Source organism: Rana temporaria, chromosome 5 (genome assembly GCF_905171775.1).
Source record: "Rana temporaria chromosome 5, aRanTem1.1, whole genome shotgun sequence".
NCBI lineage: Eukaryota > Metazoa > Chordata > Amphibia > Anura > Ranidae > Rana > Rana temporaria.
The window spans coordinates 275,707,491-275,725,526 of NC_053493.1; the positions used below are offsets into that span (position 1 = coordinate 275,707,491).

Here is an 18,036-nt window from a genome sequence, read left to right on the forward strand (position 1 = left end):
CTTTCTAATGTCTGACCCATTTCTAATGCAGCTATATTACTTGTTTTATACATAGCTGAGGCACTTATGATTCGATTAGAAAAATGAAAAAAAAAGAAAAGCATATGCCATCATGCAGCTGGATACCAGACGTAGCATATTAACTTTCCCTAAGAATCTCAGTATGCATATATAATATATACATATGTACACACAAAAAAAAAAATAGGACAATGGAATTAGTAGGTTACTTAGTGCAATATTTTGATATTTATGCATTAGTGGCATCTGCAACGGTCTATACCAAAACGCCACGCTAAAACACTTTACCTGTAGTACGTATAGCATACACTAGACTCCGTTCTGGGTGAGGACAAATTTGTGCATCACTAGTATGGCGGTTAAAAAAAAAAAAAAATGTAAAAAAAAAATTCATAGCTATAGGCTGAAGAATTAAATATTATAAAGAAAAGGGGTGTGTATGCTATATTCCGCTAAACTATAAATTAACGTGTATCCCTTCAGTTAATGTGTTATACCATTTCTAGTTCTTTTTGTCTCTGAATAAAGGTGGTGCATCATTTCCCTTCTCTTCACATTTTCAAAACTGGTCTCAGCCTATACTGCCTATTATCCTGCCAATCTGTGCACAGATTTGACCCCAGGGGGTACAAAAGTGACAGCATTTAGAAGCCCATGCATCTGTGCTCACCAAGTAAAATACCACAGAGCATTGCCATATTCTGGCTACCCATAGCACATTGCCCTCAGTTCCTTTAGCCATGGCTAATGTATTTTGACCATCCTGGCTACCTGCCATTCAATATCCTGCAAAATAGTCTTCCATGGAAATGCTCCAGACATACGTCTATAAAGGCACAGCACGTGTGTAGTACAATATTGCAGTATTGGCAGGCTGCGGTTCTGCTCTATATGCCACGTGATACACAAACTGTGTCAAAATACATACAATAGACACAATGACCAGCAAAACCATATGGAAACACTAGAATATGACTTATAGCCTAGAGAAAAAGTGGTGGCCAACTGATCTACCTCACTTCCTACGTACATTCCCTGATATGTGAAGAAGAAAAAAATCGTTCTGCGTTCCTTTAATTATCATACTAAGCAACAAAATATAATGCAAGTAAGAAAACAAACTGCTCGTCTGTTTACTAACAATATGCTAAGCAGATGTGTGAAACAGAGAAAGGCTAATGCTGAAATTAAGTTGTTTCTTCGTGTAGACGTGCCATTGCCTGCGAGAAACAATCCAGATTAAACACCTGGCCTTAATTTACAGGCGAATACATTCATCTAAATCTATACCTATTTATGACTTTTTTTTTATTCTACGTTTGGGTTGGCCAAAAGGGGCAGAGGTTACCACCAATGCTTATAAAAGTGTATATGTTTAAGTAGATGACAAAATACTAACAAAAGGGCACGTGTAAATACATGGTATCATCCTCCCTTTGGGAATGCAACCTGTGTATAAAGGGTTAGAGGGCACTGATTAAAACTGTGCCACCAAGATAATTATTACACCAGACGCTACGTAATTCCTTGGTTGCATTGTGCTCCATATTATATTTAAAGGGCATATAGTTCCTCGCTCCTCTTAATATGATGAGCTAAAAAAAAAAAAAATAATATACTAAAACAATGTAAATAGGGAACAAATCTTGTATGTTTTCCTAGTGAAATCCAAGGAGAAATGAGAGCATGTCTAAAGAGATACGGTGTATTTTCTTTTCCCCACTAAACCAAACCACTTTATGTGGTCATAAAATTTTATTTGCACTTTTTGCAGAAATTCTAAGGAGAATGTCAAAATTTAAATGTATTGCTGAAGGCAATATAGGCAGTCATTTTTCTTGTCAGCACAAAGAGATAATGTATTTGTACTAACTTTAATATGACTCTATCAAGATCCCAACATTACACTACCTGCTACGATGTTTTAGGGGAGGGGGGGGGGATGCCTGTACCGGATGAATGGGGATTTCAGCTAGGATATACATAACATGCATGCAATATGTACTATGTACAGATTGTCCTTACAGCTTTAAAAACTTGTTAAATTTTTATTTAATGATACCAAAGTTGGTATTAAAAAAAAAAAAAAAAAAGCGATGTCAAGACATAGACATTAATCTGATCGACTCGATCGAGGTACTTCCCACTTTCGCACTTGCGTTTCGAGGTCCAGCTAAGACACAATTAGTAACTGCAATAACAGAACTGAGAATAAACAGCTGACTTGTTGGTTTTCTGAGCTAGTTTTATGGCTCAGTTAAAAGCAAGGATTACCGAGGTCATTAAGCAGCATTGTCTCTGTGACATGATTAGTCAGGTAGCAAAGTCCATTTGTCACCTGTACCAGCAAATTGAGTTAATACTGCACCACAGGCTGTAGGGACTGTATAATATCAAGTTGATTACATCAAACAGCCTGCAAACTTGACTCCTTGCTGAATTTGTCGGTATTAATCGTTACGCCTGTCACAAATCCATCAGGTTTGCAGATAATTAGAGGCCCGTTAATGAAGCTGGGCTAAACAACCTTAACTTTTTTTTTTCTTTCTTTCTTTTCTTTTTTTTTTTTATAATTAAGAAGCGGCTTCATTAAGAGAAGATCATTTCCTCTCAGCTGTATTTATTTTTTTATTTTTCAAAAGGTGGATTCATTTAGATAATATTCCACTTCCTCTTCCATCAACGTGAAGCATTGCTATTCTACATCTGTCATCCCACATCTTCCCACAACTTCCTGCCTACAAAACAATCAATTATTTGACACAAAAATGCTTTTAGGAAAAAGTCATCACTTACAAATGTTTTCTTGAAGCAGGCCAAATCGCACAGTAAAGGCCAGACTTCCTGCTTGTTATGGTACATATAGCATGAAAAACAAACAGATTCAAGTGCATTGTGTGATCCCTATTTATGTTAAGAGCCATGGAAACTCTTTTGCTGTGAGATTAGGAATATTCAGAACACACATTAAATTTTTTTTTTACAGGGGATCATATGCTTTATGTATTATTAACAGGACAGTCCTTTTTTTCCCCCCCTCTCACTCTTTTAAAACGGCGGCCCATTTTGATGATGGAGTTCACGAACATGGCAGATGCAAAAACTAGAGGCCTCAAAATCTAGATCAGTTCAAAGTACATTATCCCTACAGTCAAAATAATGGCAAATTAAACAAAAAAAGAAACGTTGAGTCCCAAGAGGTCGAAATACTCTGTCGTCTGCCTCCTGAAAACATACTAAATATATTTAACCCCTTCACGGGATGAGGAAGAATGTTACAGGATGAGGAAGAATGTTGCAGGCCTCTGCTCTATCAAGGCACGAATGACCGTTAACATTGAACTGCAAAGAAAATAATGCATTTATGGGAACGTTTTGGAGGAGATCTGGTTTCATTTTTGAAACATAGGGAAAAGAAAACTCACACATTACAGCTTTGATGTCACATTAGCATCACAGTCCATTTTGGAGTCTTACCCCCCAAACCATGAACACTTGGAACCTAACTTGTCTTAATTTCCTCAACACTCAAATATTTTGGCTCCATTTTCGATTTTTTTTTTTTTTTTACCCTCTTGAGTTCCTGTACAGCAGATGACTCAGTCATCAACTCTTCACAGCCATCACTTTGCAGCATTTTGATTAAGTATGCCAAATGTCGTGTAGAGGAAAGAATGGAAACACTAAGCCTGCCAACTTTTGATTGACCATTAAAGCCAATGATATATGTGCCTGTCAAAAGACAGACAATTAAATCAATATTGGAAAAAAGTCGCTTTGACGGCTTGTTTTTATGTAAGAGCTGCCAGAATGGATTACCATGCACCATCATGCCCTTGTCAACTTTCAAACCTTTTATTAAAAAAAATAATATGAAGCATTAAAGTTACAGTTCCCTGTTTCCTGTGCAACATATTCTACAACGATACTTCCCTTAACTTCTGAAACCAGGAAGCAGTAACTTAGTAACAGTTCACATCCAGTCATTCTGCACACAAGATGGACATAGTGCCAAAGGCCTTTGCTTAATGAAACACAGCACTCACTTTTGCATGCATGTGTACAACCACACGTTAAATCCCTCTGCCTTTTGATAGGCGGACTAGAAACACATCACCTTTATTTTCATCATATTCCACGTTATATATATTATTCGATAATTGTAATTAGTCAATCCACTGCTCGAAAAAGGAGTACTAGCTTACCATTATCCTGACATGAATGATAGAAATTATTACCATCTTTAAATATTTAATGAGCCAACGACACAATTCCTTACACAGAAACACTACATATGACATCTTATGACTGGCACAGAAATAATGGCTTTGGATGAGTATCTTACAGATTCACAGATCTAATAAATACAGTGGGACAACAGAATGAGGAAAAAGGTAAAAAATGCAAGTACGTCGTAGGAAATAGGTCCATGCTGAAAATGAAAAGGCAGATTTGTTAAAAATATAATAATATAAAAAAAAAAACTGTAGGGGAGGGTAACCCTGGCACATGCTTCAGTTCAACCGCTTTAAATATTGCATTGAAATGCAAGGCAGATGACACCCCAAATGGCTTTAGATATGGGCTGCCAGGTGTGGGATGTTGCAGCTGTAAAACTTCTAAGAAAGATTTTAAAATAGGAAAAAAAAAAAAAAAAAGAAGAGGGGGGGAAGTTACCCTGATAGGACTAGAGCTTTGAGCATGTGTGTTACCATAGTGAGTGATTTATTGATGTTTATCAGGATTGAATAGATCAAAGGCTGCCAGATGACAGGCGATCAATCACACATCAAATCAAGGATGGCAATCCTCTAATAAAACAGAAACGAGGAAAACCAGCTCCTGCCAGTTTCTTCTCCAGAGAAAAATAACTTTTCTGTTCATTCGGGCTGTGCACCAAGGCTGTCTGCTATTTTGCCTGATCAAAAGATGTTTTATAGGACTCAAAAAGCCCCTTCAACATCATATCAAAAGCTTCATTATATGGGGGGGTTTTATGATCTGCCTTAGATTAAAAAAAAAAAAAAAAAATTGTGGAAACCATTCTTTGCACTACTGATCTCTGGCAAATGACAGAATGTAACCTATGGCAATTTGACAGGCAAATGGCTATTCTCAAGCAAGGATAGAATGATCACATAGAGCAGGGCTGAAATAAAAGTTTAAGTACAGGGGTTTGGAGGAATCGGCCATGCTGGTGTGACCTACATGCACTCTGAAACACACTTACAAAATGCTCTGCTGTCACATAACTAGGATGGAGAGTGACACAGGTCCATGATCTTGGGATAAAGCACATGCTATACCACCATCTGCAATCTCTACACCCTAGAGGTTACCATTGCCCTGTACTACACCACTTGGCAGCACACACTACTATTTAAACAGCAACAAGGTGCTTGTTTTTTTTTTTTTATGTTTTCGTAAAAAGTGCTGTGAAAAAAAAAAAAAATCCCATTCCTAACCCCTCCTCCCAGTGGTTCTACCTTGGGATATTTGTCTATGTGGACGGTGAGAGGGAGGGAAAGGAAGGAGAGGAGGGTAAAGATGGGGGGCATGGGTGAGTGGCACAGTACCTGCAGAGCGCCTGGGTGCTTGTTGTTTTCTCCTGGGCATCCTGCCGTGGCAGCTTGGGGGTTTCCGCAGGACTTCTCCAATCCCTCTGTGTTCATGCAGGACACGAGGCAATCAAAAAGATAAAACAAAAAGAGGCTGGCTCAGAAGATATGGGGGTGCGTGGGTGACGAGAAAGAAAACTTTTGCTTTTTCTCAAAACTGTGGAGCTGAAGGGAATGCACTAAAAGCGGGTTGACATGAGGGTTATGCCCAAAGTAGATCGGCTGGACTCGCCTCTCCCCGTGCCCAGGGGGGCTACACGAGCGCAGCTTGGCACAAAATCCAGACACACGTTTACACGCACTGCTTTTTCATGGCAAGTTCCTGTTTGTCATAAATATCTTTATTGAGACTTGTGTTTTTAATGCAAATCGCTGCCTCCCAAAGAACTGGATTCGAAGTCTGGACAAGAAATCAGAATGACACCCAACAAGATCAATTCAAGCAGCAGTCCAGATCCATGCTTTCTGTCCGTGTTCTTCATACAATTGTTCACTGGCTGCTCCCCTAGAATATGGTTAAAGCGCAGTCACTCCCCCTACAGCCTTTATCCGAGATCAAACAAGAGTCTCAAAAGCTGCAACTTTTCCCCCCCTCTCTGCCTTCAGCTCGTGGTTGTGGGCTTTCTGTGGATTGCCAAGGCTTCTTTCATTTCTGCTTTTTCTTTCCCAGCAGCTGATTGACTGCCGTGTGTCCTTTCCGTCTGAACATTTAATGGCAGATCAGAGATGTAGTAAGAGGAGAAGAGAAGAGATACATACACTGGGTGGCTTCTCCACCTTCCAGCATCCCCGGGAATTACTTCCTATTCTTCTTCTTCACTGATCAATGATACAAATGCATGCTGTCAGGTAGAGTGCATTCTGGAAAAAGAAAAAAAAATGCTAGCTTTGTGATCTCGATCTGCAACAAAAAAAAGCACACAAAAATACAGTTGCTGCAAATGTAGATTTAAAGGAGTTAGTAGAAAAAATGATTTTCAGAGCGCTGGAGAGAAGTGATCACGGGCTGTGCATAAACTCCAGGGAGAGGAGGAGATCCAGCGTCCCTCTCTTCTTTTTTTTCCAGTGTAATATAACACACACATTCAGATCCCTGGGCTTCTCAGACACTCTCAACTGATAGACAGACACATCGAGCTGCCTTTCCTGCTTCACTTAGTTACTCCTCCTCCTCCTGCCAACGTCACCCCTGACACTTTCATACACATCTCACACAAACCACACCTGTCAATCTATTTAATTGCTTTGTTTTCATTTCTACCATGTCTGTTTCTCTCTCTCCCCCTGTATCCTTCTTTCAAGATAAACAGCAAGACAATGTTACAAGGAAAAAAGACTTAATACATCAATAGAATAGAAATGTCAAAGCATTGATTGGAGACTTTAGTTTTATTTATGCAACTGCTCATTCATAAAGGGCTTCTGCACATTCTACTGGTACAGATTGTAAGCTCTTCTGCACATTTTACTAGTATAAATTGCAAGCTCTTCTGCACATTCTACTACAGATTGCTAGCTCTTCTGCACATTTTACTAGTAGAATGGGCAGAAGAGCTTGCAATCTGTACTAGTAGAAATTGCAAGCTCTTCTGCATATTCTACTACAGATTGCAAGCTCTTCTGCCCATTCTACTAGTATAAATTGCAAGCTTTTCTGCACATTCTACTAGTATAAATTGCAAGCTCTTCTGCACATTCTACTGGTACAGATTGCAAGCTCTTCTGCACATTCTACTACAGATTGCAAGCTCTTCTGCACATTCTACTACAGATTGCTAGCTCTTCTGCACATTTTACTAGTAGAATGGGCAGAAGAGCTTGCAATCTGTACTAGTAGAAATTGCAAGCTCTTCTGCATATTCTACTACAGATTGCAAGCTCTTCTGCCCATTCTACTAGTATAAATTGCAAGCTTTTCTGCACATTCTACTAGTATAAATTGCAAGCTCTTCTGCACATTCTACTGGTACAGATTGCAAGCTCTTCTGCACATTCTACTACAGATTGCAAGCTCTTCTGCACATTCTACTACATATTGCAAGCTCTTCTGCACATTCTACTAGTATAAATTGCAAGCTCTTCTGCACATTCTCTACTGCACATTCTACTACAGATTGCAAGCTCTTCTGCACATTCTCTACTGCACATTCTACTACAGATTGCAAGCTCTTCTGCACATTCTACTAGTATAAATTGCAAGCTCTTCTGCACATTCTACTACAGATTGCAAGCTCTTCTGCACATTCTACTACAGATTGCAAGCTCTTCTACACATTCTACTAGTATAGATTGCAAGCTCTTCTGCCCATTTTACTAGTATAAATTGCAAGCTCTTCTGCACATTCTACTACAGATTGCAAGCTCTTCTGCACATTCTACTAGTATAAATTGCAAGCTCTTCTGCACATTCTACTACAGATTGCAAGCTCTTCTGCACATTCTACTACAGATTGCAAGCTCTTCTACACATTCTACTAGTATAGATTGCAAGCTCTTCTGCCCATTTTACTAGTATAGATTGCAAGCTCTTCTGCACATTCTACTACAGATTGCAAGCTCTTCTGCACATTCTACTAGTATAGATTGCAAGCTCTTCTGCCCATTCTACTAGTATAGATTGCAAGCTCTTCTGCAAAGGCTTTGAACTGCTAATTTTTATTTATTTTTTTTAAAAAAACATTTACTTCTCGTACATTTATTTTTATTTCAGGTAATTATAGAGCGCCGTCAATATACGCAGCACTTAACATATACGATGCAACGATCTGATCGAGCGACTCTTCGCAGAATCGGACAGTGCGACCGAATCTATGAATTATCGAAAAGACGCGTATTGTGTCACTGATTGATTCTGAAATTATTTTGACCGGAACTGCGATCGTAGGAAAGTAGATAGATCAATACGATTGTTAAGTGTATGGTGCAGCGGATGATCTTTTCTATCTTCTGATCGACAATACGATTGTACAGTATATTCTACGAAAGTAGATCGATCAATACGATTGTTAAGTGTATGGTGCAGCGAATGATCTTTTCGACATTCTGATTGACAATACGATTGTAAAGTATATTATAGGAAAGTAGATCAATATGATTGTTAAGTGTATGGTGCAGCAAATTTTCTTTTCTATATTCTGATCGACAATGTGATAGTACAGTATATTGTAGAAAAGAGAATTCACTGCACCATACACTTAACAATCATATAGATCCATCTACTTTCCTACAATATACTGTACAATCGTATTGTCGATCAGAAGAAAGAAAAGATCATTCGCTGCTCCATACACTTAACAACCATATTGATCTATCTTCTGATCGACAATATGATCGTACGGTATATTATAGGAAAGTAGATAGATCTATATGATTGTCAAGTGTATGGTGTATGTTTTCTCGATCTTCTGATTAGCAATATGATCGTTCAGTATATTATAGGAAAGTAGATATGATTATTAAGTGTATGGTGCAGCGAATGATCTTTTGTATCTTCTGATCGACAACATGATCATACCGTATATTATAGGAAGGTAGATAGATCGATATGATTGCTAAGTGTATGGTGCAGGAAACGATCGTTTCGATCTTCTGATCAGTAAATCATAGCAAAGTATATAGATCGATATGATCATTATGATACTTATGATCTTCCAATTGACAATAAAATTGTAGAAAAGCAGATAGATCGATATGATAGTTAAGCATACAGCATGCTGAACGATCCGTTTGATCTTCCAATCATATTCCAACTGACAATACGATTGTACAGTTATCATAGCTTAGTGTATCCATCGGTAAGCGTATTAAGCAAATTCCATGTCAAAACGATGCTTTTGGTCTTACGATTATTTTCCGACTGACAATACAATTGTATACCATAGAAAAGCAGAGAGATCGATGTGATCAATAAATGTATAGCACATCGAACGATCCTTCTGATCGCCCAATCATATTCTGATCAACAATATGATTGTACAGTTATCATAGCAAAGCATATAGATTGATATGATCACTAAGCAATCCTCTTGATCTTCTGACTCACAACACTTGTATCTCGATCGTACGGTATATCATAGGAAAGCATAGCGACCGATATGATCAATAATCGTTTGGCACGTCAAACGATACTTTTGATCTTACAATTGACAGTACAATTGTACATCATAGAAAAGCAGATAGAGCGATATGATCATTTAGTGTATAGCACGTTGAATGATCCTTTTGATCCTACAATCATATTATAATCGACAATACGATCGTGCAGTTATCATAGGAAAGCATATAGATTAATAAGATAGATATGGCATGCCAAACGACCCCTTTGATCTTCTGACTGACAACACAATTGTATATCACAGAAAAGCAGATAGATCGGTAAGATAATTAAGCATATTGAACGATCCTTTTGCTCTTCCGATCATATTATGATCGCTAAAATACAAATCGTACAGTTATCGTAGGAAGGCACAAAGATTGATATGATCAGCATATGGAATGCCAAACGATCCCTTTGATCTCATGACTGAGGATACAATTGTATATCCCAGATAAGCAGATAGATCGATATGATCATTAAAGCACGTCGAACGATCCTTTCGATCTCATTTCAATCGACAATACGACCGCGTATAAAACCGTTCCATGCGCAGACGTATGTGTTATTATCGTAGGATAAGAACAATCATATCATCTGATGTTTTTTTATTCAGAGATTACATATTTATGTGTTTGGATCTCATTTATAAATAATTACACCGTACGTTCGGTTGGTCAATAAACCTTCTTTTTTTTACCCCGGCGTTTTATTGCGTGATGCGATTTGCATGCAATTATAAAATCCATACCTACACATATATTAAGCACACTTAACGAGGGAGTTTTAATCAGCGCGGCAGCGTCAGCTTCTGAGTGACATGTACACAGAAGATATAGGGAGGTAATTAGCGACCAGGCATCTCGGCATAATTGCCAAGGAGTACATGCATCTGATTGCTCTTTTCACCGTAATGCAAAGTGTTAACAGCTGTAAAGTGACGACTGATGTCACAGGTTATTGTACATACCAGGAGCCCTGCTTGTAGGGAAGTGAAAGAATCAGAATGGGGAGGAATTTCTCCGCCTGCAGCGTGCGTCGCGGACACAAAGGGGTTAACACAAGTTTGCCTGAACTCAAAGCCGTTACCTCATATGCCTTTAAGGGACGGCACGGGACAGGGAAACACTGTCTATGGGATTCACAAAGAGTGTCCTAAATTCTCTTTAGTAATTGCATGGTGGTGCGACACTGGGAGCCTTATGTGCGTGGCCATACACACTACAATCTGATTGTACAATTTATTTTACCATGTAATATGAGGAACAACCCATGCAATCTGTGTTATTTGTATCTGAATTTGCAGACCCTTACATTACATAGTTGTAAGAAGATTTAAATGACAGTGTACAACCAGATTGTATAGTGTATTGTCAGCTTCAGGTATAAAAGGTGGTCATACACCATACAATCTCCTTTATGCCGCGTACACACGACCGTTTTTCATGACGAGAAAAATGCAATTTTTTTAAATTGATCATTAAAAACGATTGTGTGTAGGCTCCAGAGCATTTTTCATGACGTGAAAAATGGGCATTAACAATTTAGAACCTGCTCTATTTTTTTCGTAGTTTTTCACGTCGTGTGTAGGCTTTAACGACGGGAAAAAAACGTGCAAGAAGCAAGTTATGAGACGGGAGCACTCGTTCTGGTAAAACTAGCATTTGTAATGGAGATAGCACATTCGTCACGCTGTAACAGACTGAAAAGCACAAAGAATGAAAAGCGTGAATCATCTCCCACCAATCTTTTACTAACACGAAATTAGAAAAAGCAGCCCCAAGGGTGGCGTCATCCGAATGGAACTTCCCCTTTATAGTGCCGCCATACGTGTTGTACGTCACCGCGCTTTGTGTATGCAAGGCAGGCTTGACAAGAATCACGTTGAGAAAAACTTTGTTTTTTCCATGACATTAAAAATGGACGTGTGCACGCGATATTGGTGTAGGTTCACACTGAATGCGGGTTTGAAATCATGCAAGTTTATCTGAACTCGCATGATTTCAAACCAGCATTTCAGTACCAAATTTGAGAGACATCAGTGCAGGTTCATGCACAGATGTCTATTGAAATTGCCCCCAAAGTCGCCAAAAGTAGTGCAGGAACTACTTTTGGCAATCAGTGTGGTGACGCAAAGACGGTGTCGTTGCCGGTAATAGGCTCCGATTTGACCTGTCAAATCACCCCTGATGTGAACGGGGGTTGAGGCTTACCAATTCGATTTGTATTAAATCAGGCACATTGCATAGAATTAAAACACATTGGAGGAGATTTACTAAAACTGGTTTAGCTGTGCATGGTAACCAATCAGCTTCCAGGTTTTATTGTCGAAGCTTAAAAAACCTGCCTTTACAACACCTTTTATCTTAATGCATTCTGTGCGCAGCAGCCCCCTTAACACTTACCTGAGGTCCCTCTTGGTCCAGCGATGTCAACAAGTTCCTCAGCCATCCGACATTCTCCTTCCTGATTGGCTGAGACACAGCTGCGGCACCATTGGTTCCCAATGCTGTCATACAAAATCAGCTAGCCAATCAGGAGAGAGAGAGGGCGGGGCCGGGTCAGGGCTCCATGTCTGAATGGACACAGGGAGCAGTGACTCGGCTCGGGTGCCCCCATAGCAAGCTGCTTATTGTGGGGGCACTGAACAGGAGGGAGGAGCTAGGATCACAGAAGATGGACCTGAAAAGAGGAGGATCCGGGCTGCTCTGTGCAAATCCACTGCAACAGAGCAGGTAAGAATAACATAGGAAAAAATAGGAAATTATAGGAAAAAAAAAAAAAACAAGCCTTTACAATCACCTAACTAAACAAGTTAGAAGCAAATTAGTTACTATGCATAGAGGCACCAGATTCTGTGTGAACCAGTTTTAGTAAATCTCCTCCATTATTCCTAAGGGGTGTTGTATATATTTATAGCAGCTTTGTGACTAAGTTTTTTTTGTATTTAGTAAATTGTAGTCCTTAGTGCGGAAAGGTTTATTTCTTTATTTCCTTGCACTACATAGTTGATGGTACTGTAAGTCTAAATGAGATTGTACAATGCGATTGCACAGTATGTGGCCACCTTTACACAACAGTGGCAAGTATCTCTCCTGCAGAATGACCGAGTTTCAGGCCTCGTACACACGACCGTTTTCCTCGACAGAATCCATCAAGAAACTTGGTGGAGGAGCTTTTTTGCAGAGGAAAACGGTCGTGCGTATGTTTTTCATCGAGGAAACGGTCAAGGAACTCGACGAGAAAAAAAGAGAACAAGCTCTCTTTTTCCTCGACGGGAGTCTCAATTTCCTCATCGGGCTGGTTTTCGACGAGAAACACGTTTGTGTGTATGCTTAGAAACCCGCGCATGCTCAAAATAAAGTATGAGAGGGGAGCGCACCTTCGGTAAAAGTAGCGTTTGTAATGGAGATAGCACATTTGTCACGCTGTAACAGACTGAAAAGTGCAAATCGTCTCCTACCAAACTTTTACTTAACACGCAGTAACATGAGATTTGCAAAAGCAGCCCCAAGGGTTGTGCCAGTGGAATCGAACTTCCCCTGCCATTGTATGTGTTGTACGTCACCGCGTTTGAGAACGGCGAGATTTGGTCTTGACAGTGTGTACGCAAAGAAAGCTTGTCAAGTTTCTTGACAAGCCTAACAAGGAACTCGTCGAGGAAAACGATGTTTCATTTACGACGAGTTCCTCGGTCGTGTGTACGAGGCCTCACAGGCAGATAAGCTATTTGGAGACCGATTAAAAATGTAAAGCCAAATTTAGGCGCAGAATTGCGAGACACGTGTGACACAAGCAATAATTTGCTCCAACATGGAAGAGGTCTTGTTTGCCTCCGCTTTCCTCATTACCGACACGTCGGTACGTCTGTCATAACAATAGCACCGTATAGTAAAAGTGCTCCGAAAATCTCACCGAATTTGTTGTAAGAACAATAAAAACTTTGCAGGGTTTTCATGAATTTGGCGCCCCTTATAGAATAGCCATCACTAGGACTTCTGCAGCATTATGGTGGCTGACTGGGCTATAAGGAGCCAGGCTGGTCCAGGGCAGAGTGGCAGTTGCTGTGGGCTGTGGGGAGGACACTAGAACACTGTCCCCACTCAGACACGTGCAGCATTCTTCTTCTCATGGGCCCCACACAAGAGGTCTCTTTGATGTGGAGAGCTTTCCACCTCAGAACATGAAAGGCTTCCCTCGGCAGCTGCCTTCTCAGGGCTGATTTGTATCACCTTGGGAGGGAAGTGAACATTTCACATGGGAAGGGGCAGGCCTTCCAGACAATCACAGCCGGGCACCATTAAAGAAACCTCAGTCTGGTCCTTCTCTGAACTTCTGTCACAGCCTCTGGTCTACGAGTCCCCATTAACCCCTTCACTCCCCATCAGGATTTTAGTGCAGCCATAGCAAAAAAAAAACCCTGTTTATTTTTCACAAGCACAGAGACTTGTTCAGGACCTGGTTAGTACTGTTCTGTGTTATCCATTGATTAAAGTGATTGGAAAGTTTTTTTGTTTTTTTTAAGGATCAAACAAACATTATACTCACCTGCTCTGTGTAAAACCATCCTCCTCTTGGGACTCCCACCGGAGCTCATGGCTCCTCCCTCCTGCTGAGTGCCCCGATACAAAGCCGCTTCTCTGGGGGCACACATGCGTGCTCGCTTCCGATCTGGCTATGTGTGTCCATAGACACACAGGGCCAGATTCAGAAAGTTTTTAAGCCGGCGTATCTATTGATACGCCGCGTAAGTTAAAAGATACGCCGTCGTATCTATGCGCGGTATTCTGGAACCTAGATACGCCTGAAATCTGGCTTCAGCCGACCGACGTAAGTTGCCGTATGCCGTCGTATCTTGGGTGCATATTTACGCTGGCCGCAAGGGGCGCTTCCGTGGATTTACGTGTCAAATATGTAAATGAGCTAGATACGCTGATTCACGAACGTACTTGCGCCCGCTACGCCGTTTACATAAGGCTTACGTCCGGCGTAACGTTACCCCTGCTATATGGAGGTGCAGGTAATGCAAAGTATGGACGTCGGCACAAGCGTATCTTTTTACGTTGTTTACGCAAGTCGTACGTGAATGGGGCTGTGCGTAGGTTACGTTTACGTCACAGGCATTGAGCCGGCATAACTTAGGGAGAAAATTCGACGAACATGCGCCGTTCGTTAGGCGCTTCATTTACATGGGGTCACGATACATTTCCATACAACACGCCCCCTACCAGCCTACTTTGAACTAGGCGGGCTTACGCCAGCCCATATACGCTACGCCACCGTAACTTAGGGAGCAAGTGCTTTGTGAATACAGTACTTGCCTCACTAAGTTACGTCGGCGTAGCGCATATGAAATGCGCTACGCCCGACTATAGATACGCTGCGGTACGTGAATCTGGCCCACAGAGTGCGCCTCAGCCTCATCCCCTGCTCCCTCCCCACTGCTGAGATCGACAGCAATAGGCTTCAACTGCTGGGTCCAAGCCAATGAAAAGGGAGAGAATGGAGAGAGAGACGCTGCTCTCATGCACAGTGTTGGATCGAGATCAGGCTCAGGTAAGTATAAGGGGGCTGCTGAGGGAACTGCATGCAGAAGGTTTTTCACCTTAATGCACCGAATGCATTAATTAGGCTAAAATATAATCTGCCTTTCAAATCACTTTAAAGTGGAACTTCCGTTCATCGGAACCCACCCCCCCTCCTGTGTCACATTTGACACCTTTCAGGGGGGTGCAGATATCCATCTAAGACACCTATCTGCACCCACTTCCAGGAGTCCTCCTGCAGGTATTCTGCGGGTAGTTCGTCACTTCTCGCACCCGCTCGTTGTGTTCTGGGAAACACTCGGCTCCCAGAACACAGCGGGGACCAGTGAGGACGGCGCAGCGCAACTCACGCATGCGCCATAGGGAATCGGGCAGTGAAGCCGGAACGCTTCACTTCCTGGTTCCCTCACCGAGGATAGCGGTGGGGGCAGCAGATAGTCGAGCGATTGCTCGTCTTCTGCTGCAGACATCGCTGGACTCCAGGACAGGCAAGTGTCGATATATTAAAAGTCAGCAGCTGCAGTATTTGTAGCTGCTGGCTTTTAATATTTTTTTTTAACAGGGGAGCTCCGCTTTAAAGTGATTGTACAGTTTCTTTTATTTTTTTTTAAATTAGCAAACATGTCATACTCACCTGCTCTGTGCACTGGTTTTGCACACAACAGCCCCGATCCTCCTCTTCTTGGGTCCCCCATTTAGCACTATAGTCTTCTCCGTGTGCCACCATAACAAGCCACTTCCTATGGGGGGCACACATGTGGGCTCAATCCTGAGCCAGGATATGTGTGTTTATAGAATGGTCACCACTTGGAGAAAGACTTCTGCAGCATTATGATGGGACTATAAAGAGCCAACATGAGAATAGCAAGTGGAAAAAGTCAGACGATCTGTCGTCAGATTTTCAGATCATTTTTATGGGGCACAAGGCTAGGTTCACACCTGTGTGGGTGCCGGCGCTGTGGGACCCACACAAATTCCCGCAGCTGCAACCACCCACACAGTGAAGGGCGGGTGCTATTAATTCCAATGGCACACCGCCCTGTATTAGGAACCGCATTACACTCGCAGTTCCCATGTGGACTGCTATTTTCGAAGCAGTGCAGGGATTTTTTTCCTGTGGGGGACGGCAGCCCATTCAAAAAAAAATCGTCCCTCTTGACCGCGTGGTAGGGTTGCCACCTCATCCCTTTAAAACCAAACACATATTAATTACACAGAACCTGTGGCTGATTATAGTGCTCAGTAAATTCACTTAGTACCTTATCTGCATTAAATTAGCCCCAGAACCTGTGTAATTAGTATTTGTTCGGTTTTAAAGGGCGTTGTAAACCCTCAAAGTTTTTCACCTTAAAGCATTAAGGTGAAAAACCTCCTGTGATGCAGCACCCCCCCAGAGCCCCCCGTTTACTTACCTGAACCCAGTCTTTCAAGTGACGGGGACGAGTACACCAGCTCCTGCGGGTGTCTCAGGTCCAGACTTGATAGATTGATAGCAGCGTAGCGTAAACATAGCGTAAACCCTCTTGAAAAAAAAACTGAAAAAAAAAAACCTGCAATGAAAAGGCATAATGAGCTAGTATGCACAACATACTAGCTCATTATAAATTACTTACCTGAGATCGTAGCTCCTGCAACGGTGCTCGTTCCTCACCTCCATCTTTCCCCCGAGTGTCTTCATCGTGGGAGTGATGTCATCGCGGCTCCGGACAATCATAGCTCCGGAGCCGTGATGACGTCACTCCCAGGCATGCGTTGCATGATCACCGTTAGGAACGGCAAATTCAGTGCGCCTGCACGCCAACGGTGCATGTCTTTTGGAAATATCTCCTAAACCGTGTAGATTTAGGAGATATTTCTTGCACCTACAGGTACGCCTTAATCTAGGCTTAAAGTGGTCTGTAAGGGTTTACAAACCACTTTAAATCCAATGATGTGGGATTGAGTCCTGCTGTGTGTGTTAATGGACGCAGCAGCAGGACACGGGAGCCCTCACGCACAAGTGCCACGAGGGAGAGCGGCTCTCCAACGGGGGAATTAAAGAAGAGGAGCCAGGAGTGCCGCTGAGGGACCCCAGAAGAAGAGGATCGGGCCACTCAGTGCAAAACCATCTGCAAAGAGGAGTATGACTTTTTTTATTTATTTTTTAAAAAACACAAACCTTTACATATCCTTTAAAGGGATGAGGTGGCAACCCTACCGCACAGGTGTGAACCTAGGGTTATGAGATGGTGACTGCTGCTGTTACAGAAGGGAAGTAGATGTTTTATAGTTATTTCTAAAGTGGTTGTAAAACCTTACAAACCACTTTTTGCTACAGGTAAGCCTATAATAAGGTTTACCTGTAGCTACCCTGGATATCTCCTAAACCTGCACTGTTTAGAAGATATCCCCCTGTATCTGCACATGTGCACTGAAGCAATTGCATGCGCTGGAGTGACATCATCGCGGCTCCAGCCAATCACAGCGCACGATACCCGCAAGTTACTCTGGGAGTGACGACGTCGGCCGGTGCTGTGTACAGACACTGCATCAGGGGCTTTTTGTCAATATGGATTTACAACTTTAACAATGCAGTATAAGCTTACTTGAATAACCTTCTTTCATGGTGTAAACTCATGCCCATCTCCTTCCACATCTTCCTGGATTCCCAACATGCTTTGCAGTTTCTCTGCTGTTTACTTTCAGTTTCTCATGACTAAATATCCCATGGTACCTTGCTGCCGGAAGTGATTCCTGTACAGACTCCGACCCATGAGAC

At 41.7% G+C, this 18,036-nt stretch overlaps 1 protein-coding gene across 4 annotated transcripts in view; it reads right to left on the reverse strand.

The window, feature by feature from the left end:
• TSHZ1 (teashirt zinc finger homeobox 1) overlaps nucleotides 1–18,036 on the reverse strand; it is a 137,997-nt gene that overhangs the window by 116,797 nt on the left and 3,164 nt on the right. For 2 of the 4 annotated variants that reach the window (XM_040353880.1, XM_040353882.1), the window contains exon 2: nucleotides 5,598–6,500. In XM_040353880.1, coding sequence (XP_040209814.1) covers nucleotides 5,598–5,637 — 40 coding nt within the window. In that variant the 5' untranslated portion in view covers nucleotides 5,638–6,500. Of the gene's footprint in view, nucleotides 1–5,597; nucleotides 7,119–17,863; nucleotides 18,003–18,036 lie in introns of those variants that run through there. The other 2 variants (XM_040353881.1, XM_040353879.1) reach the window with 2 other exon arrangements.